At 42.9% G+C, this 25,898-nt stretch overlaps 3 protein-coding genes across 12 annotated transcripts in view; 1 reads left to right on the top strand and 2 right to left on the bottom strand.

Moving 5' to 3' along the window:
• Positions 1–6,549, top strand: part of Iho1 (interactor of HORMAD1 1) — a 51,887-nt gene extending 45,338 nt beyond the window's left edge. For all 3 annotated transcript variants that reach the window (XM_048794497.1, XM_048794498.1, XM_015487215.2), the window contains 2 exons: positions 4,028–4,131; positions 4,624–6,549. In XM_048794497.1, coding sequence (XP_048650454.1) covers positions 4,028–4,131; positions 4,624–5,772 — 1,253 coding nt within the window. In that variant the 3' untranslated portion in view covers positions 5,773–6,549. The remainder of the gene's footprint in view (positions 1–4,027; positions 4,132–4,623) is intronic.
• A 6,733-nt stretch (positions 6,550–13,282) lies between these two features.
• Positions 13,283–17,569, bottom strand: CUNH3orf62 (chromosome unknown C3orf62 homolog). The gene is made up of 3 exons (XM_015487214.2): positions 16,309–17,569; positions 15,186–15,277; positions 13,283–13,781 (listed from the first exon to the last, which is right to left on the bottom strand). The coding sequence occupies exons 1-3, from the start codon at positions 16,776–16,778 to the stop codon at positions 13,516–13,518; spliced, it is 828 nt and encodes a 275-aa protein (XP_015342700.1). The 5' UTR covers positions 16,779–17,569; the 3' UTR covers positions 13,283–13,515.
• A 144-nt stretch (positions 17,570–17,713) lies between these two features.
• Usp4 (ubiquitin specific peptidase 4) overlaps positions 17,714–25,898 on the bottom strand; it is a 48,986-nt gene continuing 40,801 nt past the window's right edge. For all 8 annotated transcript variants that reach the window (XM_015487207.2, XM_015487208.2, XM_048794440.1 and 5 more), the window contains 6 exons: positions 23,600–23,670; positions 22,820–22,938; positions 22,208–22,357; positions 20,664–20,767; positions 18,680–18,768; positions 17,714–18,298 (listed from right to left, as the gene is read on the bottom strand). In XM_015487207.2, coding sequence (XP_015342693.1) covers positions 18,137–18,298; positions 18,680–18,768; positions 20,664–20,767; positions 22,208–22,357; positions 22,820–22,938; positions 23,600–23,670 — 695 coding nt within the window. In that variant the 3' untranslated portion in view covers positions 17,714–18,136. The remainder of the gene's footprint in view (positions 18,299–18,679; positions 18,769–20,663; positions 20,768–22,207; positions 22,358–22,819; positions 22,939–23,599; positions 23,671–25,898) is intronic.

Genomic DNA, 25,898 nt, shown 5'->3' with positions numbered 1-25,898 from the left:
TGATACTAGGGATTGAAGAACCAGGTGTGCTTAACCACTGAGCCACATCCCCAGCCCTTTTATTTTTTTATTTTGAGACAGGGTATTGCTAAGCTGCTTATGGCCTCTCTAAATTGCTGAGCCTGGCCTTGAGTTTATAATCCTCCTGCCTCAGCCTCCTGAGTCACTGGGATTACAGGCATGTGTCACCACACTTTGCTAGCCCATTTTATTTTACTTTTTAATTTTATATTTTATTATTTTTATTTTACTGTGCCACTGGGAATTGAATCAAGAACCTCATACATGCTAGGCAAACACTCTAGCACTGAGCTACATCTCTAGCACTTCTTAAATTTTGAGATAGGATGTTTCTAAATTGCTTAGGCTGGTCTCAAACTTTCAATCCTCTTGCCTCAACCTCAGAATTCTAAGACATTGCTCATTGTCATCAAATTCTGGACTCATTGTTGAAATGTCTGATTCTTTTTTTAATCTTTCCTTGTTATTCTGATAATTAACCAAAACAGTGCCATATACCATAAGATAATTCAGTAAAGTGGAAGAAATTAATAGAAAGTATAATGTGGGGAAATTCCATTTTAAAACCATTACAGAAAATAGTATCTAGGAATAAACTTAACAATGACACAAAACTCATTTTTTTTTCTTGGCTTTGGGTTTTATGTCTTTGTTAGAAAGGCCTTTCCTATTACAGGGTTATACACAACTTCCCTTGTTGCCTTTTGGTAGTTTACTTAATTATACTAAGATTATTAATCTAACTAGAATTTATGCCAATATGAAACAACTGAAATGTAAACCTACTTTTATGATGGGAATTATGTTTTATTTCAACGAGAAACTCTGAAGTAAGTCACTAGAACTTCAAAGATTTTTTTATTTAGTTACTGGGGATAGAGCTCAGTGGTAAAATAGTTGTATAGCATACACAAGGACCTGGATTCAATCTCCAGCATGGCAAGATAAAAATAGTACATTATTTAATATCTCACACCTATAATCGCAGTTACTCAGGAGGTGAAGGCAGGAGGATTGCCAGTTTGAAGCCAGCCCTAGCAATGTAGTGAGTAATGGTAAGGGTAATGTAGTGGTAAATGGCTCTGGATTCAATCCCAGTATCATACAAACAAACAAACAAACTTTTATTTAGGTATTGTTTGGTAAATCCCTGCCCTTTCCTGTAAGTGATATAAAGAGACAAGAGATAAATGAATACTGTAGTTAGAGCTGAGCATGGTGACACATGTCTGTAACCCCTATGGCTCATGAGGCTGAGACAGGAGGATCACGAGTTGAGGCCAGCCTCAGCAACTGAGTGAGAACCTGTCTCAAAATAAAAAATGGGATGAGAATGTAGCTCAGTGATAGAGGAATCCCCAGTAAAACACACACACACACACACACACACACAAAATAAAATTGTAGTTAAAACCCAGGGCCTATGGGCTGGGGATGTGGCTCAAGCGGTAGTGCGCTTGCCTGGCATGTGCGCGGCACTGGGTTCGATCCTCAGCACCACATACAAATAAAGATGTTGTGTCCGCCGAAAACTAAAAAATAAATATTAAAATATTCTCTCTCGGGGCTGGGGATGTGGCTCAAGTGGTAGCGCACTCGCCTGGCATGCATGCGGCCCGGGTTCGATCCTTAGCACCACATACAAAAAAAAAACAAAGATGTTGTGTCCACTGAAAACTAAAAAAATAAAAATAAACATTAAAAAATTATCTCTCTCTCCCTCTCTCTCTCTCTCTGTCTCTCACTCTCTCTTTAAAAAAAAAATTCTCTCTCTCTCTCTCTCTTTAAAAAAAAACAAAAAACCCAGGGCCTAGCACTGGGAGTGTAACTTAGTGGTAGAGAACTACCCTACACAGGCACTGGGCCCTGGGTTCTATCCCCAGCACTGAAACAAAGAAAGAAAGAAAACAGGCTTTATGTACTTCTGAGTACTTCCATTTATTGGGAAGAGTTAAAGAACTCTCATGTTGCCAAATTGTTTTTTAGTCATATAAAATGAAAAAATTTTGTTAAGAATCTTGAAACATTTTAGATAGTTATGAGCAGACAAAACAAGAATATATTATGTACTATTCCTGGTTATTTATAAATTGTACTTAGTACACATTTAGGTGTATGTGAACTGAAAATATTTGCAGTGTGTTTACCAAAGTAGAAAAATCTAAAAGAAGGGTTTTGAAATAGCCATTACAATTCTTTATTCTCTTCTGATAGAGTTTGAAATGTGCCTGAATAAGATTAAAAAGAACATCTGGCCAGTTGCAGTGGCTCATACCTATAATCTCAGCAGCTCGGGAGGCTTAAGCAGGAGTATTGCAGGTTCAATGCCAGCCTCAGCAACTTAACAAGATCCTGTCTCAAAATAAAAAATAAAAAAGGGCTGCAAGTGTGGCTCAGTTAAGTGTCCCAGGATGCAGGGTGGGGTGGAAAACTTCTGATTGTTTCTAAACTCAATCATATTCCTATGATATAAATATAAAGCTCTATGCTTTAATATTCTTTCTTTCTCTCTCTCCCTCTTTTTTTTTTTTTGTGTGTGTGTGTGTGTGTGTGTTGCTGACGATGTTAGGCAAGTACTCTGCATGTGAGGCAAGCACTCTACCAACAGAGCTATATCTCACTTTAATATTCTTAACATGATTGTGGTTTTATTTAAGTAATTTCTGATCTCTGTTCTGCACTTTCACCCTGCAGTTTATCATTCAAATCACTGAAACAGTTCTCCTTTTAAAGAGCAAACGCAAGCTGGTGCTGTGGCACAAGCTGGTAATCCCAGTGGCTCAGGAGAGTTCAAAGCCAATCTCAGCAACAGCGAGGTGCTAAGTGTATTTTATGTCTCTAAGTAAAATACAAAATAGGGCTGGGATGTGGCTCAGAGGTCAAATGCTCCTGAGCTCAATCCCCAGTACCGAAAAGAGAGAGAGACAATTCAATCATGCCAATTCTTTGCTTAACTGTATCAGGGTATCAGTCTTAGAATCAAGTCCACAAATCTTGACATGGCACAAATACCCTTCTGTCCAGCTGTGGCCTGCCTCCACTCAGGCTACTTGGTCCCATGCTCACCATGCTTTAGTCATGCTGAATTCATGGTAATTCTTTTGGAACATGCTCTTTTTTACTGTTGGTGCCATTCTTTCCTCCATGATTTAATACTTTAGGTAAAATAGAAATACCTTAGGGAAGTCTTTATTTCATCCCTAAATTTGACTAGTCTGCCTATTACCAGAAAAGGAATTAGTTGGACTAAGGTGGTAGTTGTAGGGAAGAGGGAAGTGACAGAGATACAAGTAGGAATACTCCAAGCTGAGGGAAGGCCAAAGATAAGGAATGGGGAAGGAGAAGTAAGCCCTTGTTAGCCAGTTTAAAGATCTGAACTGCCAAGCACTGTGGCACGTGCCTATAATCCCAGTAACTTGGGAGGCTGAGGCAGAAGGATCACAAGTTTCAGGCCAGCCTCAGCAACTTAGAACCTATCTCAAAATAAAAAGGGCAGTTATGGGTCTGGGATTGTAGCTTAGTGGTAGAACATTTGCCTGGCCTGTGTGAGGCACTGGGTTCGATCCTTAGCACCACATAAAAAAATAAAGAAAAATTTGGATTTTGTTCAGTGGCCAGTAGAATGAATGCAATTGAACCAATGTCAGAGGGGGCAGGATAATATGTTTATTCTATAAACATCATTCTTGGGCTGGGGGTGTAGTTCAGTGATAGAGCAAGTGCTCTGAGTTCTATCCCCAGCACCACAAAACAAACAAACAAACAAAAAAACCCCACTCTCATGACAGGCCCCAAGGGCATCAGATTCTCAGGGTCCTCTGTAGATGCCAATCCAGGCTAGAATCTTCTCAGGGAAGGAGGGAAATAGAGGCTGTGAAGAAAGCACTCTGTTCTAGAACAGAGTCTCCTGAGTGCTAGAAGAGAAGGTTCAATAGTCCATGTCAGTGTGGGCAGGAGGTGTATACCACAGTCGTCATGTGGTGAACTGTCATTTTTTTGTATTTAGTGCAAGATACTGCACGGTCCCAGAGTGACCTGATATTTGAGGCAGTGCAAGAGAAAAGCAATGTGGAGCAAGCTATTCTTGAGATACAGAAGAAATTTGAAACTGTAAGTATAAACCCCAACCTTTTCACTAAGACTCAGAGAATTACCTTTAAAGTTGTGAAATTTTGGGCTGGGGTTGTGGCTCAGCAGTAGAGTACTCACCTAGCACATGCAAGGCTCTGGGTTCAATCCTCAGCACCACATAAAAACAAATAAAATAAAGGTATTTTATTTATTTGTTTTTATGTAAAATACAAAATAGGGCTGGGGATGTGGCTACAACTAAAAACTTTAAAAAAAAAAGTTGTGAAATTTCAGCAAAGACCAGAGGTCTACACAAGCCTTTTAGAAAAGAACTTGGGTATAGGCTATTTTCCTTCCCCAGGGTTCCTTGGTAGGATGTAGGGCCCAGGACCCTGCTCCAGAGTATAGTTATCCTTACCCTGTGAGGTACCCTGAAAGGGACATGACTTTGTCCAGTGGTTTGTTCTCACATTTTATTGTGCACTCTGACTTATATTCCATCACTCTCTTTTTCTCACTGCTTTTCCCCAGAGACAAGCAGAGTTTATAGAAATGAAATCCAACCTGGAGAACCTGGAAGTTTTAGTTGCCCAGCAGAGTAAGGACTTCCAGCAACTGTGTGAACAGCTACACAAGCTGAATGTGCCCAGTGTCCTAGCAGAACTGAAGAGATTGATCTTGGTGCCTCAGATACCTGAGCATGTGAAAGACAACACTTCTCAGACTTCACCAAGTCTGACCCAGAGCCTCAATTTCACCAGGCAGGAAAAATATGCCTCTGAGGAGCTGGTTATGTGGCAGGCCCAGGCTCACACTGCTGCAGGAAACCCAAGTACAGGCTCCCTAGTGACTAGGGAATTTGGTATCATGGGTAAGGGAGCAAAGGGTGATGCTCTCCAGAAAGAGGTTGCACTGCCAGCCCTTTGGCCTTGTAAAGGAAATGAGCATGTAAAGGACAAGTCAGTACAGACTAATTGCAAAAATTGGGCAATTACTAAAGCAGATTCCAAGAACCATGGCTCCAGAATCCCAGGCCATAAAGTTCTTGGTGACAGTGACCTGCTTTACCAAGGAACTTCACAGCTCATATCCCTGGATTTACACAACTTTGCAATGAGCATTAAGAATCTCTGCCCAGAATATCAAGCAAAAAGCATATTCTCTTGTGTCCCTAGTGAACAGTTGGAAACTGAACAGAAAGGCAGGACTGTAGAAAGAGGGAGGAAATGCAAAAGGCAGCCGACCAGGAAAACCCAGAGAGGCAGGTTTGCAAGGAAGAGAGAACAAACCCCAAGTAAGACCTGTATTTTCAATTATAAATATCAGAATCCCCAGTCTCCAGTTTCTGATGAACGAATTCCCCCTACGGAGCAGCAGGAACCCCTTGCTCAGCCTCTGCATCTGCGGGGTCCCAGAAGCTCCACAAAATCAGTCTGCCATGTTCTGGGAGGAACTGTCAAGTCCAGTAAAATAGCACCAGCAGTGCAAGGGAGCCTCTCAAAGTTTCCTGAATGTTCTTCCGAAAACAAAGATCTGCATTCCAGTAGCTCCCAGGGGGACCACCAAATGCGCTGGTTCAGTGACCTCAACCTTGGAAATTCAGAGTCTCCTCCATGCAAGGAGACAGGGAAGAATTTGCTCTATGACCTGGGTTTTGATAGCAGTGATGATGACTTCTGACCATCCAACAGTGACTTCAGTTGGTTTATTGAGCTCAGGTAGAAAGACAAATTAGAGAATTCTTGACTGGTTGATAGGGTGAGAGGCCTTGCTAGGAAGGGCTCAGTGGGAGGCAGGGGTAGGATCAACTCTCTGGGTATCAGATGTTGCCTATGACAAGGGCATAACAGACAAATGCATCCTTAATTATTGGAAAGAAATTTGGAGACAGTGATCTCCAGTGGTGATAAATATGAAATAACGGCCTGGTGGTGGGGGCATTGGGAGAGAGGGTACTTGGTGAAAGTGGGGAGAGCTTCCTTGAATATTGTGTAGCAGAGGGGCTCTCATGAAACTGGTACTGTGGCAACATGACTCCCAAACATCATATTTATCATCTTCAAAATATTTCCTGCACATGATCAGTACCTTTCCAGACCTTGGGATTTTTTTCTATCTTGATCTAGTTATATTAGAATTTTCATTGTTTAACCAGTGGGCATATTATACAGGACACACTAAGTCAGTCTTCTGCTGAACAGTATTAAGGCTGCCAACGAAAGAGAGGTAATATGCACAAAACTACTGTTCAGAGCACTATAGTTCTAAGCCACATACATGAGATTTTCTTCCGTGTTTCTTTTGTAATAAAAAATATAAAACCTTTAAAAAGTATGTATTTTTTTCATTAAGTTTATTGAACTGACCCCTCAGTTCAATTTTTTCTAAAGTTTAAGAAAACAAATTGACAAGATACCATATTTTTATTTTCTAAGGCTCTCATAGATGATTTGAATAAACAACACCCCATTCAAACTGTTTTTTTATCCTATTTTCTAAGAAAGTGAAAATCCTCATGGGATGAAAAATTTCAAGGATTTGTCCATTTCCAATACAACTCAGTGGCCCCAGTGTAAATGACACTAACCTTAAACCCTAACCCTAACTCAGTGACACCGGGGCCACTGGGTTGCAGACTGAGTTGCCAAAAGACTGTTTCAGAAAGCAGTCATTCTTGATTTTTTATTCTTTATTTTCAGGGAGGTGTGTCCCATAAAAATTTGGAGGAGTTGAATTTGCCTGTGACAGACACCCTTGGCATGGGTGTCAGACACCAGCCTAAGCTGTTCTCACTCTCATTTTCAGACCATGGGCCTCCTGTGGTCTGTACTGGGACCCATGGTCAATCACAGTAATTTTCTGAGGCCAAGAAGTTCAGATATGGGTTCTGCCTCAAGCTGCCCTGGCCTCTTCTTCCTGTGGGCTACACTGGCTGTCTGCTCACCTGCCCTCTGTGGATTCCATTGCCTCCCCTGATGATTTTCATTGCTAGTGCAAAGAAAGTATGGGAGGAAGAAGTCCAGCCACACCAAGTTTCATCAATTCCCAGAGTGACTACAGGTGCCTATTAAGTGTTAAGAGGGCCCTATACTCTAAATTGAACAGTTTTATATAGTCATTTTAATTCAAAGTTGAGACCCTAATGAGAGAACACCATCAGTATTTTTGACTGTGGTCCTTCTGCCCCCACCCAGTACTGCAAAATTGGACCCAGGTGTTCTCTACTACTGAGCTACATCCCCAGCCTTTTGTATTTTTTGAGACTGTCTTGCTAAATTGCCAAAACTGGCCTTCAAATTTGCAATCCTGCCTTAGTCTCTGCAGTAGCTGGGATTACAGGCCTCTGTCACCATGCCCAGAAACAGTGGCCTTCTTGAAGGGTCTAACTTGAAAATGCCAAAGAAGGATACTCTGTTCTTTGATTCTGCTATGAGTTATGATACTCTGTATTTCTTCAGAAGTATTTCACTTGGTGTAATGAAGTCAAAGTTCGGAGTGATTCAGTGTTCCACAAGTTAGGTGTTTTTGTAGGATGAGCAATAAACTTATATCCTAACAAAGCTAGGTTAATTAAAATTACACTGTTTGTCTTTGCTGATCATCAGGAAAGGATATTCTGTTTCTTAATTTTATTCCTAAGGCCTTTTTTTCTTCTTAATTAACTTCTGTGATTCCTGCCAGACTTGGTGAGCGTGACACAGCCCAGGCATGTCCCTGGAGCATGCATCGTTTTTGGCTCTTCATATGTTTCTAGCTACATAGGTAGAGGTGGTAGGTGGGCGGTCTATGGGCCAGAGCCTGAGAGCCTCCCACAGGCTCCTCCCTCTGTTACAACTGCATGTACAACCAAGAATGAAAATGAAGCTAACTGCAGCACCTGATTGACATTCCAGGATCAATTTAAATGTCATCCACAGAAAAGCTGTTCATGACCTCCCTACTCACCTCCCATTACACTGTTTTGTCTCAGCGTGCCATCTGAAATTTATGTGTTAATTTGTGTATTTGTGTTTCATTTGCCTTGCACAAGAATATTAACTCCAAAAGCAAGAGCAGTATCTTCCCTGTCCCTGCTGTGTCCCCAGTATTCAGGAGAGTGCCTGACACTAGTACACACTTAATAAGTACTTATGCAAACAGTTCCTTGAAAAATGCAGCCTTTCTATAGCATTTGTTTACAGTTCCCCTTTTCTGTGTTTTTGTCTGTTTTTGGTGCCAGGGCACTTGACCATTGAGCCGCATCCCCAGCTCTTATTGAATTGCTTAGGGCCTTGCTAAATTTCTGAGGCTGTTTGAACTCATGATCCTCTGCCTCAGCCTCCCTAGTTGCTGGGATTACAGGCATGCACCACCACGCCCAGCGTTTCTTGTTTGCCTCTGGAAGCTTCCAAAGGGCTCCTGATGAGGGGTCTTCTGCAAGATGTCCATTTCTCTCTCCTAATAACTTCTCTCACCCAAATATCCAGAACACAATGGCTTCCCTGCCCTCAAAAATATTAGTGAACTGAGTCCTACAAAGTTTGGGTAGTTTTGAAATTTCTTTATACCAGGCCTTAGGCCAAAATTCTTGATCAAATCAGGCATTTTCCAGACAGCCTAGGACAGAGTCCTTCCACACTAGGGTTGGGATCCATTGTCAGATTTCCTGAGTAAAATTTTGTTCCTTCTGTAAATATTTAGCTAGAACCTAAATATTAATGTTCTCCCACCAATTCCAAGGAGAAAGCAAACTGCCAGAACCTAAAATGGTCTCAGGATGACACAACACAGCCTTTTCAATAATTATCTATGATCAGGTGCACTGGCTTCCCAAGCATCCCCTTCTTTGCATTGTTTTTTGCTACCATATTAAGCATCTTATAACTCAGAGCAGTATCATTCTGACAACAGACAGGTGCCTAGCCATTTCAGGTGAGATTGACCTGAGTTAGGCCCCTTTTGCAAATCCTCTTCATCAAGTCTTTCTGGAATGTTAGCGGCTCACAAGTCCACTGGCAGCAGGATGGTGTTGCTGTTCTATTGGTTTATTCCAGGGTACAAAGATAAAGGATAGGCCCCCATACTGTCTGCTCTCCTGACCCCTTTGGAATCTTCTCTGGGATTGAAAGGGTCCAGGAGAATGCCACCAAGCCAGGGCAGGTTGGCCATTCTCCAACTGAGGGGAGCAGGAGGCAGAGCAAGAGGAATCCTGAGACTCAGAGATGAGAATATAGGTTCCAGTGCCCAGTGGTGTTGTCTCTCTAGCATACAGAAAAAGGCATGGTGTCCTGGTGCTTACCTGGCAAGAGTTCTGAGTCTAGAACAGATCCATGTGACATTTGGATAGGCTGAGGTCGAGGTTATAGTTTCCAGCTCTCAACTGTCTCTCTCTCTGCCCCTACTGGACTTCATTCTTATTCCTGTCCTTGTTCCTTGTCCTCTTTCCTTGTTGTGTCATTTCTTCCTCAGCCTTCCCCTCCAGCCCTTCAGCTTTTCCTTTCTAGGAGCCTCTACAAACTCCTACCTTAAGTATTTACTTATTTACAAATTTTATCAATCTGCTTATAATAAAGTTGGTTTATAGTGACTTTGACATATTGGTGGGATGTGGCCATGGGATCTTCATAGACTTAGATGGGCCCAGATTCTCATATGCTTTGTGCTGTAATTTAAACTTGCAGTTTGCAGGTTCCAAAGCTCCTATTTATTCTTCAATCTGCCTTGCTTCTATTTTGATTCTGGTAATACAAATTACAGTTTGGTGTTTCCAAGGAAACAATTCAGTGATTGTTTGGCTTGCCAAGATGAACTGCGGGGAGGGAAGCCAGTAATGTAATACATTTAAAAGTTTCTCAGACATGATCAAGGTCAACTATCATATCTCCCTGAGAATGCTTTGGTCCCAGCTCCCTGAAAACCTAAGGAATTTTTATTAAATTATATGTTCTAGGCATCTGTCTCTGCTCCAGTTAAATTCCTGAAGAACTCCCCACATCTGTTCTGAGAAGTTGAGCACACATCTGCCCATAATATTGATGTGGATGACAAATGTAGGAAGGTCTCCTTGGAGCACATCAGAGAACCAGGGATGCAATGGCAGGAGTGGATGTCAATAGGGATAGGAGGAGCCCAAGTGCTAATCTGGAGACTGGCATGTCAGAGGCTCATGCTTCAACCTGCTGGGCCCAAGGCTATTCCTACAGTGAGAAAAAGTCCCTTGTTCTGGGATCCTAGGATGAATTACCTATTTGGTAATCTGCAATTTTCATATAAAGCCTTTCTTAAAATAGAAGTATACCTGTCTTCTGGCCAGGGGAGAGCCTGAACCCTCCTTCCTCCCCCTCCTTGGGTTGGGTCCTCATTTCCAAGGGCCACAATCTCCACCCTAGGCAGAAAGAAAAAATTTTTCAAATCTTCTCATTGCAGTTTTCTATAATTAGATCTTGATCACCATGAGCAGGAGCCACTTCCTCCTCTGCAATGCCCTGCCTAGGGATGGATCAGACCTGAATCAGTTAATTGAGCTCCTAAGAAATTGCTTTGAGAGCTGGGTGCGGTGGCACACACCTGTAATCCCAGTGGCTCAGGAGGATGAGGCAGGAGGATGGTGAGTTCAAAGCTAGCTAGCCTCAGCAATGGCGAGGAGTTAGAGATCCTGTCATTAAATAAAATACAAAACAGGGCTGGGGATGTGGCTCAGCAGTTGAGTGCTCCCAAGTTCAATCCCTGGTGTAACTCCCCCCGTCCCCCCCCCCCCCCAAAAAAAAGAAAAAAATTACTCTGTGAATCCTAGTGCACCCAACCTAAAGATCCAGCACCCTCAGGGAAGGGAGCCCCCTTGTTACAGTGTTGCCAAGGCCTCCTGTTGTGACCCCCTGACTTTCTACCCAGTACATAGATACTGGGCTGATTGGGTCTGACAGGTATTGATGAGAATACCCATGGCTAGTTGATTTTAATAAAAACAACTTTAGGGCTGGGAATGGAGCTCAGTGGTAGAACACTAGCTTAGCTTGTGTGAAACCCTAGGTTTTATCCCTAGACCATGAAAAAGCAAAACCAAAAAGCTTTAATTTCTTTTTACAGAAGTGATACAGGTTGGAGATAAATTAGAAAATACAAAAAAGACTATACTCCTTTTTGCCCCTCATAACAGGGTTTTGATCATACATATTCTCAAACACCTGGGATCTATTGCAATTTTTTGTTAAAAACATCTAAAAATTTGGAATAATTTTAGACTTACAGAAAAATTGACAAAGATATGAGCTCATATATACCTTTCACCAGGGCTAACATCTTATAAAACTGTGGTATGTGTGTCAAAACTAGGAAATTGACATTTTGACATTTGGATTTTGTCAGTTTTTCTATTAATGTCCTCTTTCTGTTCTAGGATGCAGTCCAGGATTGCACATTTTGTTTAGTCATTGTCTCTCTTTAATACCTACTTATTTGTGAGAGTTTTTGAGTCCTTGTTTTCTATGACCTTGACTTGAGTTCTGGCCAGGGGGATCCTGTAGCATGTCCTCCAATTTTAGTTATCTGACATTTGTCTCATGGTGACACACTGGTTGGGGATATAGGTTTTGGTGAATACCATAAGGTGAAGCACTCTTTACATCCTGTTGGGGTATGTGTGACATCCACGACACCATTGATGTTAAATCACTTGGTTAAGGTGGTACCTTCAGGCTTCCTACTGTACCTTTACGATTTTTCTTTCCTTTAGATATTGGGAAAAAGTCACTAAGTCCAGCTCAACCATAAGAGGTGGTAGGGGGGTAAGGAGGTAGGGTAAGGTAATTGAGCTCCTCCTCCTCTATGAGTGTTCATATGTGCTGGTTTGAGATCTGCTTTTATGAAATTAAATGGCCTGACATCTATTCAGATCATTCATTCTTCACCTAAGCAAGGGCAGCCAAGGATGCTGTGAGCACTAAGAACCTGACCTCCAACTCCACAGGCTGTGAGTGCTTATTGAGCATGCTGCCTTCTGTAGGCACTGAGTGGCAAGTAGCCTAAGAAGAGCCTCTGGTTAGCTAGCCTGTCCTCTTCTCCTGCCCCAAGCAAGGCAGTGCCAGTGGCTATAAGTGGGTGGCAACAAATGAACACCCACTAGGGAGGCCAAAAGTACAAAGTGGCCAGAGTCCAGCTGCACCATAGTTTTAAGGGTACAGTCAGGTGCTGGGCTAAACTCTACTAAGGAGTGATTAGTGTGTCTGTGATCTCTGCCTTCACGCCCAAAGAATCACCAGATTTGTGGTGAAAGTATGTGACTGTAGTCTACTAATTAGACCTATTCCAGGGTCACTGGCCTAGAAGCTGGCTTAGTGGGCTGTTACTCAGCCACCGGCCTTTTCCCAAGTTCTGATCTGTTCAACACAGTGCCAGCCTCCCCAGTCCCATCTTCCCTTATTAGCTGGGAAGATAGGCATGTCCCTGAGACTCAGTTTCTGGGAAATATAAAAACTTGCCCAACAGTTTATTAGTTTTCCTGAGAAGACGACATGGTTTTGAAATTTTGTGCAAATAGTTTCTGGTGATGTCTTTTTTTTCTAGGGGTGGCATCGGAGTTCAGCCCTGCTATGCTTTTGCTGTTAGGCTGACCTCGGGAGTGCAGGAGCCTGGCCCCTCCTTCATTCACTGCCCTGTCTTGGCCCAGCAGGGTCACTGCCATGGAATCCACCCATGGCAGCCAGACCTGCAGAGGGATGGATGGATGAGATGTAGGTACAGATCCTGTATCTATCCCTCTCCTCCTACCCTCATCTGGGGCCCAGGTGTCTGTGTGGGGGTACATGGTAGGGAGGCCTCATGGGAACGTCCTGTTAGGAGGGAATCTGCCAGCAACTCTGACGCCAGAAAGAAACCTCTGCAGAGGCTACTCTCTGAACTGAGCAGGTAGTTTGGGACATGAAGAGGCCATGGGGCATATGTAAGAAACAGGGAGCTATGTGTGCAAGGGGAGCCAAATATGTAAGGGGATCAGAGCATCCACACCAAAGTCTAGTTTGTTGTGGATTTTTCTGCATAGGCTGAGCTGGCCTAGGGGTGGGCTGGTACCAGGGGTTGCACAAAGCCCATTCTGGTTATAGCTCCCATACTTTTTCAAGGGCCCAGGCAAAAGAATACCAAGAGATGCAACAGAGATACAACCCATACCTACCTTTAGGACTAGGTATACTGAGTATTAATCAAAAACAAAACACTGAGTAAAAAAAATATATATATAACAATATGAAATATCTCAAAGCAACAGAATACAAAAACTGGGCTCTCAGCCCAAAAAGGGACACAACTGAAGTTAAAAAAAGGGTGTGGTAATTCAGCTTCTGACGGCCCTCTGAAAATGCAGCTCCTGATGATCACTGTGGCTGCTTCTGCATAGAGTACCTGATGGCAGCCTCTACTGTAAAGAATCAAAGCTAAAAGCAACTCTCCTTACTCAATTTGGTATTTAAAAGAGGTCATCAAGTTGTAGTCCTCTTCCAAATCCAGAACAGTCTCGATAATATTCTGATCATCGAAAGCCTGCTTAAGGCTGCCAGTGTCTACATCTGAGGACTTCTGAGGGCTCTTGTCCACAAGCAGGGCCCAGGCTTCCTCCTTGAAGGGTGAATCTTGGCAGTGACCACACACACGGTTTAATTCATTTTCAAATTCTAGTTTTCCAGCCAATTCTTCAATAGTTCGGATGCTTGTATAGTCTTAAAGATAAGAACACTCAGCTTTACAACTCCAAGGAGAGGTTTCTAAAGACATTTCAGGTACCAGTTAAAAACCACAAGTGTGAGAGATTGGGCAGAGCTGGGCATTCTTACCCCAGGGCAGACAGGTTGCCAGACTGAATGCCAAAGTAAGGTGGGCTTGGTGTATTCCTTTCAGACACAAATGTTTATCCATCCCCAACTATCTGCCAGTTCCTAAGTTATAAGTGGAAAGACACAGAAATGCACACACTTGTCTTGGCTCTCAGGAAACTCCCTAATTCAGATGAAAAGACATGGTGTGAAACAAAAAAGGTCTTCAGGGGAATCAAAATGCTGCCTGCTGCTGGTGAGGGCCAAGGAGATGGCGGGCAGAGGCAGTGATAATTTCAGTTATCTCCTGGGGCTACTGTAGGAGACTAGTCCACTAAGTCATAGGCTGGCCGAGGTTTTGTAGCCTAAGGTGAGTACCACCCCTGTCAGGCTTTCCTCCCATCCTTCATAACCTGGAGACCAGCTTCAAGCAGCACTCAAGACTATACACCCCTTAACTAGAACTATTTGTCCACTGTGTAATATGAATCATTTAAAAAGTCATACAGCCAGGCACAGTGGCACATGTCTATAATCCCAGCAACTCAAGAGGTTGAAGAAGAAGTATGGCAAAGGTCAAAATCAGTCTCAGAAATTCAGTGAGATCCTTCCTTGGCAATGTAGAGACCCTGTCTCAAAATTAAAAAATAAAAGGACCGGGGACATAGCTCAGTGGTAAAGTACTCTTGGTTTCAATACCCAGTGTCTGACAAACTGTATACTATTATGTTAACAGTGACTCCCTCTGGGTGGGGGGAAGTACAGGAGAGCTTTTGGCATCAAATCTTCTTTTTTTACTCAGCTGGACTCCTCTCTCTTCCTCCTCCTCTTTCTTTAAATTTTTAGTTGTAAATGGACACAATACCTTTATTTTCATTTATTTATTTTTATGTGGTGCTGGGGACAAACCCAGTATCTTACATGTGCCAAGCAAGTGCTCTACCACTGAGCCACATCCCCAGCCCCTCTCTCTTCCTCTTTGCCTATGTCCTGTGTACTTCGGATCTAAGCTCAAGGACCAAGTCATGGAGGCTGGCATCCTTTGCCTTCGGGGACTCACTATAATTAGACATTTATGAAATGACCTGATTGATGCGTGACCTCACTAGGTTATCAGTTCTGTGAAGAAAGGGACAGAGTTTGACTAATTTGCTGCTCTATGCAGAGTCTATTGTGAGTAGAACAAATCCACCAAATATGGAAAATAAAAAGAGTTCTTATCACCAAACCCCCTCTAAGACATATGGGCCCTCTGCCTGCATAAAGGACCTATTCTCCCAAGAAGACGATGGCCCAACCCTCTGTACTCACCAATCATATCCAGCAGATCCTTTGTGACTTCTTGGCTAGAATTGTTGAGAGGCATGTTTGAGTCAACTTTCAAATCTCTCTCCATATCTTTCCTGTAGCCCCAGGAGGGGGGGGGGGAAAGGTGGGGAATTAGATCCTCTTTCAAGAAAATATTGGAGGGGAAAATGTTAGATTACTGTTGACTTTAAATTGTCATTTATGCTGTGATTACAGAGTAATCAATCTGTTAATCAGTGAAGAAATTGACTAATAGCATTATCATAATGACTCATAAGCATCACAGGCTGCATTAATGCTTATGAACATCAATATAAATACTTGAGGAGTTTAGCTTTTATTCCACTGGGCAGCCAAGATGGCAGGACTTTTTTTCCACCCTTTCAGTACTGGGTACTGATCCCAGGGGTGTGCTACCACTGAGCAACATTGCCAGTCTTTTGAATTTTTTGAAACAGTATCTTGCTAAATTGTCCAGGCTGGCCTTGAATTTGTACAATTTTCCTGCCTCAGCCTCCCAACTTGCTGGGATTACAGGTTTATGCCACTGAACCCAGCATATATGGTTAGCCCTGCTCAAAGTCAAGGTGCTTGGGACCAGGCAGTTTGAGAGATCTAGGGGAGACTTAACCTGGTGACAGTTCAAAGACTTCAGGGTAGTGGAGGGGAGCAGAAGCAAGGACAATACTAGGAAGTAGGGCCCAGTAGGGCCTTTGATTCAACTTCTCCCTAATGTAGACAAAGGAAGGTATCAAAGGTTCCAGTACCCCAAGTTCAAACACAAGATGGAATTAAAAAAAAAATTTAGGATTAAGATTTTTGTTTCTGCAGCATAAAAAAAATGAGGTCATTTAAAAAAATTTTAACATTCATTACTCCTTTGAGTACTGCAAAGTCGTTTCCATGACTGGTTTAACATCCAGAATTGACAACCCAGGCCCTCAACCCAAACACATACACATATAACTTGTTTTCTGGGCTAAATTCTAGAGAATATTTTGTGAGCTTCCCAAACAGTCCTGCAGATCCGAAGAGGAGGCAAGAATTGACTCTAGGATCTTCAACAATTTTTTCAGAAACAAGAATCTTCTTAATTGTAATTATTAAACTATCAAATCAGAATCACCTTAAACTTTCTTTTCTCCAGTTTTCCCCATCTCCTGCAGCTCTCCAAAACGGTCTTTCAGGTGCCAAAATGGAGGGGTGCATCAACACATTTTCCTTGCTGGCCAGAGGTTTTCTTTTGGGGCATAAAGCATGTGGTTTTGCATTAACAGGGACATGGTATGGCACAAAGGCAGGGTTCTCCTTCTCAGAAGCACAAGGGGCAGCAGCAAACAGGGCAGTAGAGGAGCAGGCTGCCAGAGGGTGTCCTCTACAGAGAAGCCTGTGCATAGGTAGGGAGAAGGAAAGCGATGTGGCACCTGGCTCTAGCTTCTGCAGGCCTGTGCACTCCTGGGAATGACTGACTCCTTCAAAGGCCCGGTCAATGGCTGCGGTCAGCTCCTTTCTGCATCTTCTTAGTTTTTCAGACATTTTCCCTAAAAGGGACCATGTCTTTATTATGTAATACATTGGAAATACACAGAGTAACATGAGAATGAGGGTACAGAGGAGGCTGCCAATCAGCCTGAAAGGGGAACTTGCCACACCTTCCTTGGGGTTATCCCAGGCTATAGGACCGAGTGGGAAGACCCCCACCAGCTCCTCCTCCCTCCTGCCATGGCTCTGTCACACTTTCCCCAGCCTCCCACACTTCTCCCCCAAGTCTATGCTACCATAGCCCACCCGTTTGCCCTGCCCCTGCTCCAACAGGCCATGGGACTCAGAAGCTCCAGCCCTATCCTCACCGAGCAGCGCGGAAACACCACAGCCCTCAACGGTCACTGCGCGAGCTGGACCGCGCGAGCCCGACCCGCGCGTGCCCGAAGCAGGCGGTACCAACCCCCACAGATTAGGTTAAAGGTCAGACAAAAAAGCCCGGACTACAATGTTCTTTAAACCTTCGTGGCCAGCAAGAGCAGCAAAGGCCTGGTATACAGAGGGAGGCAGGATAATGTAGGGCACCAGAATGGGGGCAAGCGGCCAGTTGTGGAGTTTCCAGCAGGGTCAGGGAGAAAACCAGGTCTGGAAAGGCCTATTATGAAAATGCATTACCCAAAACCACTGAATGAGAGCCCTTTTCCAGGCTTAACAAATTCCCATGAAGGTTCTGTTCTCAAGTCAACATAGACAAACAACTGGATACTGTACTGGGCAGTTTTGTGAACAGACTTCTTTAAGGGGTGTCTGATAAAAGTTCCACACAGAATCTGTCTCAATTCATCAAAGATAGTGGGGGACAAAACATAACTGCTAGGTTCCACAGGAGGTTGAGAGACCTCAATACTAAGTATTTTCATTTGATTATCAGAAGGAAAGCTGGAAATTCCAAAACGACTCAAAGGAGAAACAAATGGGCTTCAGTGCTAATTTTAGAAAATTATAAACCCATCTCAGGGAACAGCAAAGGACAAATGGACAACATCAAGTTTACTTGAGGCTCGGTTTACTGTGGCCAGACTACTGGGGTGACCAGTATGGGTACCAGAACTAGATATCCAGGAGCTCACAGCAGCCCTGCAAGTGGGTCTTCATGGCTGCACCATATTCAATTACAGTGTGTTTGTCTCCATTCTTTGAAATCCATCAGACATACTCCATTGTGCACCCCCACCCACCCCCCACTTTCAGTTCCACAGGCTTTATCTCACCACCTGTTTAAAAAGAAAAATAATTCAGGCTCTTGACAATCCTTCTGAGCAAACAGGGTCTTTTTTTGTCTTCTGCTCAAAACAAGAAGGGAATTTCCTCATCTGGCTTTTTAAATTGAACACAAGCAGTTTTCCAAGTGCCAAAGACATTCTCCTGGGGGATGCTGGGTTCTGTGGGGAGGCAGGGTCGCTGAGTCAGCATCAGTTGGTATCCATGCTGCAAGCCTCATCATCCCCCAAACCTTGCTGTGAGCTGCTTGGCCTGGTCCCTCCATCAGAAGAACCAGGAAAATTGATGAGTGAAGGTGTCTTATAACACTCATCATCCCGTCGCTGGTAGAACAGCACATAAGCAGCTTTTGTCTGAAACACAAGAGGGGAGAATCCATCTACTGGTTGGTAAAATTACCCATTGCCCCAGGTTATTTCTCACTATTCAACACTCTCAAAGATCAACCATCTTGCTCTGGATATCCATACAGAGATGACTAAGAAGGGACTATTACCTGAGGCTGGCTCCTGCCAGGCCAGTGGGGAATGGTGGGTACCCTATGGCATAGAGCCTTGAGGAAAGTTGAGCTTTTCCTTTAGAAAGGATCCTAAACAAAGGGCAGGTCAACTCTACCACATCCAGCTCCCCCTGTCACATGAGAATGATTAGGTAACCAACAAGCCTGAGAGCTACTCTTCTCAGCTTTAATCCATTAAGTCCAGAGACAGAATCATTCCAGTCAGCATACTCACCACAATTTGGTCCTCAGAGGCCAGGGACACGTTGCTATCATCAAAGTAATACCATTTCCCATTTAGTTTGTTTTTTGCATATGCAGTGTCTGTCAAGTAATAAACAAAATACTAAAGAGTCAACTGGCTAGTTTACTAGGCTTGCACTAAATAAATAAATAGCCCTGAAATTAAAAATAGTTTACAGTTTGTCTTTTGTTTTTTTAAATAGCATTAAAAATGAATACATTTGAACAGAGAAACTTAAGCAGATGTCAAAATTAATTGTAAGGAAAAATAGCAAGTTATAGAACATCAGGATATATAACATGATCAAAAATTACTAATGGATGGAGCTGGGGTTGTGGTTCAAGTGGTAAAGTGCTTGCCTAGCACGTGTGAGGCACAGGGTTTAATCCTCAGCATCACATAAAAAAGTAAACTAATAAAATAAAGTTTAAAAATTACTGACAGGGCCCGATTTTCAAACATGCGAAATTTTATTTTCCCAGCCTCTCCTACACTATATGGAGCTGTATGGCTCAGTTATACTCAATGAAATGTATGTAGAAGAGTTGACGGGGGTTCTGGGATATCTGCCTTTCCTCCCCACCCCCCCTTCTGATGGAATAGAATGCAAACATGAGGGCTGGAGACTGAGCAGGCATTTGAAGCTAGAAGGTGATATGGTAAGAATGGAGGGCCAGGCTAGGAGCAGTGGCACATGCTATAATCCCAGCTATTTGGGAGACTAAGGCAGAAGGATTTCAAGTTTCAGGCCTGCCTCAGCAAGTTAGTAAGACCCTCCTTCAAAACAGAACAAAAAGGATAGGGGATATAACTCAGTGGGTAAAGTATTTCTGGGTACAATCTCCAGTATTACTACTATTACTACTACTACTACTACTACTACTACTACTACTACTAGTACTACTACTACTACTACTGAGATGAAAGAGCAGACTTTCAGGCCAATTTCTATATCTTATTAGTACAGGGAGAAAATTTAAAAGATCAGGGCAGTTCTGTAATCTAGTATAAGTATAAATGGAACTGACCCTTTCCAAGGAATCATGTCTTGGGGACCTAATACTGGGTGTGTTGACAGCAGGCCCAATGCACATGTAGTAGACAGAAATGTAAGGAAATCCAATTCTTCACTTCTATTTCAGTAGCACTTCCCATAAACAAGTAAGAAAACATAAGTTTAATTTTAAAACTAAACCTACATGTTATAGAAATTTTGAGACATAGGGCTGGGGTGTGGCTCAGTGGTAGCATGCTTGCCTGGCATGCGTGAGTCACTGGGATAGATTCTCAGCAACACATACAAATAAATAAAATACAGGTCCATCAGCAACTAAAAAATATTTTTAAAAAATTTTTTGAGACATAAAGTAAAGCAAAAAAAAAGGAGGGGGGATAAACAATTCAGTGTCTCTCCTTCCAGTCTCAACCCCCAACAACATTTTGTTTTTTAACTTCACATAGTTGTGATTCCACCTTTTGTAATGATATAATTTTATGTAGCAGTTTTCATGTACACAGTCCATTTCCCCCATGCTATTAATTTTATTTTGAAATGGCTATGAGTGGACAACAGTGCCAACTGTTGATCACCAAGGCAGCTATTAACTTTTCACTGTTATAAAGAGATGAACATCTTTGGGTGTAAAGCTTTCTCTAATGTCAAATCAGTTCCTTAGGATAAATTCCCAGAAACAAGAGTTACTGAATTAAAGAATTAAGAATTTGGGCTGGGGATGTTGCTCAAGCGGTAGCGCGCTCGCCTGGCACGCGTGCAGCCCGGGTTCAAACCTCAGCACCACATACAAAGATGTTGTGTCCGCCGATAACTAAAAAATATATATTAAAAAAAAAAATTAAGAATTTTAAAACAAAACAAAAAGCATGGTGAAGCAATGGTGTTGAAAAAGCATGTAGCATAAAGCTTGCAGAACTGCACAAGCCAACACCTCAGAAGAAAGCAGCTACCAATACTTACAGTGGCCAACCCCCATGGCTCCATAGTGATTGGACACAGCAATGAGGTCATACACGTAAGGCCTTGCTGACAAGTCACAGACAAACTCAGACATGTTCAGAGCTCTAAGAACAAAACACAAGAATAGCTCTTAAATATTTTAAACTCCGAAAAAGAAGTCAGAGCAGCCCAGCAACCTCTTTCATCTAACTGGCCAGAACATAAGACAGGCACTCAAAAAAACTATTTGACAAGAAATAGCCAGGCGTGGTACTGCATGCCTGTAACCCCAGGGGACTCAGGAGGCTGAAGAGTTCAAAGTCAGCCTCAGCAACAGTGAGGCACTAAGAAACTCAGTGAGACCCTGTCTTTAAATATAATACAAAAACAGTACTGCGGATGTAGCTCAGTGGTTGAGTGCCCTTAGTTCAATTCCCGGAACCCCTCCCCCAGCCCACCCAACCCCCCCAAAAAAAGAGAGAGAGAGAAAGAGAGAAGAAATAAATGAAAAGACTATGGCAGAGGAGCCCTGGACTTTGTGCTCTGACCACTGACATATTCAGGCCAGAAATTAAGAGAAGCCTCCTGGGTAACTGCCACCAGACCAAATGGAAGGTGAGGGTTTGGAGACAGACAAGAGGACTTCAGCAACTAGGAAGAAGTGGTTATTAATAACAGAATTACAATTGGTGCCATAGTCATTTAAACCAAATACCAAAACAGTCCTCAGAAAGCTTTTTTCCTACAACATCTTATTCTGTTTTTCAGATAGGGTCTTGCTATGTTGCCCACGCTGGTCTAACTCCTAGGCTCAAATAATCCTCCCACCTCAGTCTCCTGAGAAGCTGGGACTACAGGCATGTGTTTACCATGCATGGACTTAAAACACTTCATTCTGAAATTTTCAAGTAAAGATAAGAAAAGAATTTTACAACAAATACTCATTACCCACCACTAGATTCTCACATCGACATTGTTCCTATATTTTAAGGACCTACCCTACCCTTTCCCTCCAGAAAGCATTTTTAACCTATCTGGTTGGCTTGCTTTCCTGTCTTAGTTACAGTCAATAACCTGGGTCCTGAGGGGACCTGAGAAGATAGTTAGTCCCAGCTGCTACCTCAGAAACAGGACTGTAGCAGGTCTGCACCCTACCTGAAGCCCCAACAATCATCCAGGTCTCTCTGCAGATTGCCCTCTGACCACCTTGCCCCTGTTAATAGAGGTACCACTGTGCTGTACTGCCACTGCTGAGGCCAGGCTCCTTGGGACCAATGATGGACTGGGAAAGGCCAGTTAAGTGGCATCAGGGATTTGAGAGGGGGACCAAGAATAACAGAGAATTAGCAGCCCCCCGAGTCTAGGGAAGGGCTTCTACTGGAGTCTCTTCCCCATGGGAGGATAGGGAGGGGAGCAATTACTACAATCAAAGTCTACCTCCCAAAGCCCAACAACATACATCCTAATTCAGAAAAGTCTTTGGTAACAAACCTCTCAGCAAATCAATGTCCATATTTCCTGCCTGTTTCTAAATTTTTCCTAACACTTCAGTCATAGGGATTCACCTGACTGGGAATTCCACAACTGTATCAAGCTTATCCCTCCAGTATCTGTTGTAGGAGAAACGTTTGAGATGGACTACCAGGATCTTGGGCAAGGACCACAGGTCAAACTTCTTTGTGGCCTGCTGGTGCTTCTTACAATTGGGACAGTACCTGAAGAGAAAAGAGAAGTCTCTGCTTAGCAAGGGATGAGGGGAGCCATTGCTACCTGGGTACTCATGCTGGGGACACAGCTGTAATACCACAATAGCTGCTATTCTTAAGGACAGATTTGGGGCAAGGACCTGCCTTCCAAAACAGGCCAATGGCTTTCTTAGTCTGGAAAACACAACCCAAACAGAAGGGCTATGTTATAGGGCTGGCCATGTGAAAAAGTGGCATGTGCACGTAAAAGAATTTTTTTTAATTTTTTTTTGTTTTAGGTGGACACAATATCTTTATTTATTTGTATGTGGTACTGAGGATCGAACCCAGTGCCTCACGCATGCCAGGCCAGCACGCTACCACTTGAGCCACATCCCCAGCCCCAGTAAAAGGTTTTGGGTACAGATACCAGCAGGTCTCAGATTCTGGAGCACAGAGGTGCCCCTGCCCTGAGAGTGAGAAGGTACATACCAGGGGTCATGCTCCCCAAGGGTCTCCATGGTGGTGAAGAGTTCAATGCAGTCTCTCAGGGCCACTGCAGTCTTCTTCTTCTTCTGAGGCTGCAGCATGCTCATGTGCTTGTCGTAGGCCTATAAGAAAAAAGTGCTAGTTCTGCAGGGGAAACAAGATCTTACTGAGTCAAAACATAAAGGCCTATGAGAGGCTCTTCCTGGAATATACTATACTTTCTGGAGCTTCTGAATATGAAATGATGAAATCAGGTGCTGCCCCCTTCTTCCCCGTAGTACTGGGATTAAATCTAGGGACATTCTACTACTAAGTTATATCCCCAGCCCTTATTTTTATTTTGTGACAGAGTCTTGTTAAGTTGCCCAGGATAGCCTCGAACTTGTGATCCTACTGCCTCAGCTCCCAAATCACTGAGATTATAGGCATGGGCTACTCAGTCCGGCTTTGTCCTTGGTCTTAAATTTGTTGGCTGGGTGCAGTGGCAAATGCCTGCAATCCTAGGATCTCAGGAGGCTAAGAAAAGAGGATCACAAGTTCTAGGCCAAGCTGGGCAATTTAGCAAGCCCTTGTATCAAAATAAAAATGAAACAAAATGAAAAGGGCTCAGTAATAGAGCACTCCTAAATTCAATCCCCAGTAACACCATAAAAGAAAAACAAACAAAAAAAACCACACCTTGTTAAACTATTGTCCAACTGGTAAGAATATAAGAATATAGCTAATACACTTCCAGAGCAGAAACTAGCATGTATTTCTGACCATGAACCCCTAGAGACCTACCTCAGATTCTTGTTCATCATAGTAAAGGCTCCGGGTTTCACTGTCCCAGTCGATGGCCAGTGTGGATCGAGCTGCAGGGGGGACCAAAGTGTTATTCATTACAAAATGGCCAGCAACAGGAGAGGCTGTCCAAGTGACCAAAGGGAGAAGGGCCTCACTGAGGCAGCAGCAACACTGCTCATTCACCAATGTCCACTGTCAAGAATAAGGGCCGAGGGGCTGGGATTGTGGCTCAGTGGCAGAGCACTTGCCTCGCACATATGAGGCACTGGGTTTGATCCTCAGCATCACTTATAAATAAATTTTAAAAAATGAATGTATTGTGTCCATTTACAACTTAAAAAAAGAAAAAAAAGAAAGAAAGAATAAGGGCTGAACTTGGACCAGCCCTTCCAAACCCAACCCCTCAAAGCCTTTGGCACATCAGTGCTACAGATAGGTTCCAAAGACACAGGCAGAGGAGAGAGGACCCTGAGACAGAAAACAAAGTCACCTACACTGTCCCCAGCTTACTGCCTACAGACAGATTCCAGGCTATTGTTTGGGGGAAAGAGGGACAAAGTGGGGGAAACTGAATTGAGGAATCAAAGATTGAAGCTTGAGGAGATGGCTAGAATCGGTTCTGTACTACAGAGGATGAAGTTGCAGAGATGACAGAAGTACAGATAGCTAGAGACAGATCCAAAAATATCTCAATGATGCTTTTTTTTTTTTTTAAATAGAAATAAGGGGGGAGAAGATATACATTCAATCAGCAGATATATGAAAAAATGTTCAACATCTCTAGTAATCAGAGAAATGTAAATCATTTCATACCAGTCAGAATAGCAGTTATTAAGATACAGAGAAGGGTTGGGGTTGTAGGGTAGGGTGGTAGGGTGCTTGCCTAGCATGTATGAGGCATTGAATTCAATTCTCAGAACTACATAAATAAAGTAAAGGTATTGTGTCTATCTACAACTAAAAAAAAAAAAAAAGAATACAGACAATAGGGGTTGTGTAATGTGGGGCTCAGCGGTAGAGCACTTGCCTAGCATGTGTGAGGCCCTGGGTTCGATCCTCAGCACCACATAAAAACAAATAAATAAAATAAAGGTATTGTGTCCCACTACACCTAAAAAATAAATATTAAAAAAAAAAAATACAGACAACAATAAATGTCAGTGAGGATGTAGAGGAACAGGCACACTCATACAATGCTAGTGGGACTGCAAACTATGCAACTAATCTGGAAAGCAGTATGGAGATTCCTTAGAAAACTTGAAATGGAACCACAATTTGACCCAGCTATCTCACTCCTTGGTGTATACCCAAAGGACTTAGAAACTGTGGTATATAATGGAATATTACTCAGCATTAAAAGAGAATAAAATTATGGCATTTGCAGGTAAATGGATGGAGTTGGAGAATATCATGCTAAGCGAAGTAAGTCAATCCCCAAAACCCAAAGGCCGAAAAAGTGGATGCTGATCCATTGGGGCTGGGGGCCAGGGGTGGGATGGGGTAGGTGTGACATGGGAAAAATGGAGGAAGTTTGGGCAAAGGGGAGGGAGGCAGGGAGGGGGTATAGGGGCAGGAAAGATGGTAGAATGAAATGGACATCATTACCCGAGATACATGTATGACTGCACATATGGTGTGACCCTAATCGTGTACAGCCAGAGAAATGAAAAGTTGTGTTGCAATTATGTACAATGAATCAAAATGCATTCTGCTGTCATATACACCTAATTAATACATTAATTTATAAAAAAAAATAAATAAGGGGGGGTTGGTATCTAATTCAGTAGCAGAGCACTTGCCTAGCATGTGTGAGGCCCTGGGTTCAATCCCCAGTTTGTTAAAAAAAAGTTAAAATAAAGCCAGGTGCAGCAGTGCACGCCTGTAATCCCAGCGCCTTAGGAGGCTGAGACAGGAGGATTGAGAGTTCCAAGTTAGTTTTAGCAATGGTGAGGCGCTATCCAACTCAGTGAGACTCTGTCTCTAAATAAAATACAAAATAAGGCTGGGGATGTGGCTCAGTAGCTGAGTGCTCCTGAGTTCAATCCCTGGTACGAACCCCCCAAAAAATTAAAATTAAAAGGAGATATAACTAATAAAAAAGAATCAAAGGAAGGAAGCAAACTAGTTAGCTAGTTCAAGGACATCTAGTTAACCAGTCAATTTCTTTCCCAATGAAGGAAGCCAAAAGGCATGGTAGCTCCTCTCCATAACCATGGAGGCATCACAAACATTGTAGATACCTCTCTCCATCTGTATAACAGTCCCATTACAGGCTCCAAACAATGGAGAGTCTATG

The sequence above is a fragment of the Marmota marmota genome, unplaced genomic scaffold, assembly GCF_001458135.2.
Source record: "Marmota marmota marmota unplaced genomic scaffold, marMar, whole genome shotgun sequence".
NCBI lineage: Eukaryota > Metazoa > Chordata > Mammalia > Rodentia > Sciuridae > Marmota > Marmota marmota.
This window is presented reverse-complemented; position numbering and strand designations above follow the sequence as displayed.

Coding starts and splice junctions, on each gene's coding strand:
- CUNH3orf62 (XM_015487214.2), bottom strand. CDS start 16,778: ATGTTACTCTGTGTATTTCCAATGTATTACATAATAAAGACATGGTCC. Junction 15,278..16,308: donor TGGAGAAAAGAAAGTTTAAG/GTGATTCTGATT, acceptor CTGGGGCTACAG/GAAAGATATGGAGAGAGATT. Junction 13,782..15,185: donor GGATCTGCTGGATATGATTG/GTGAGTACAGAG, acceptor CTTATCTTTAAG/ACTATACAAGCATCCGAACT.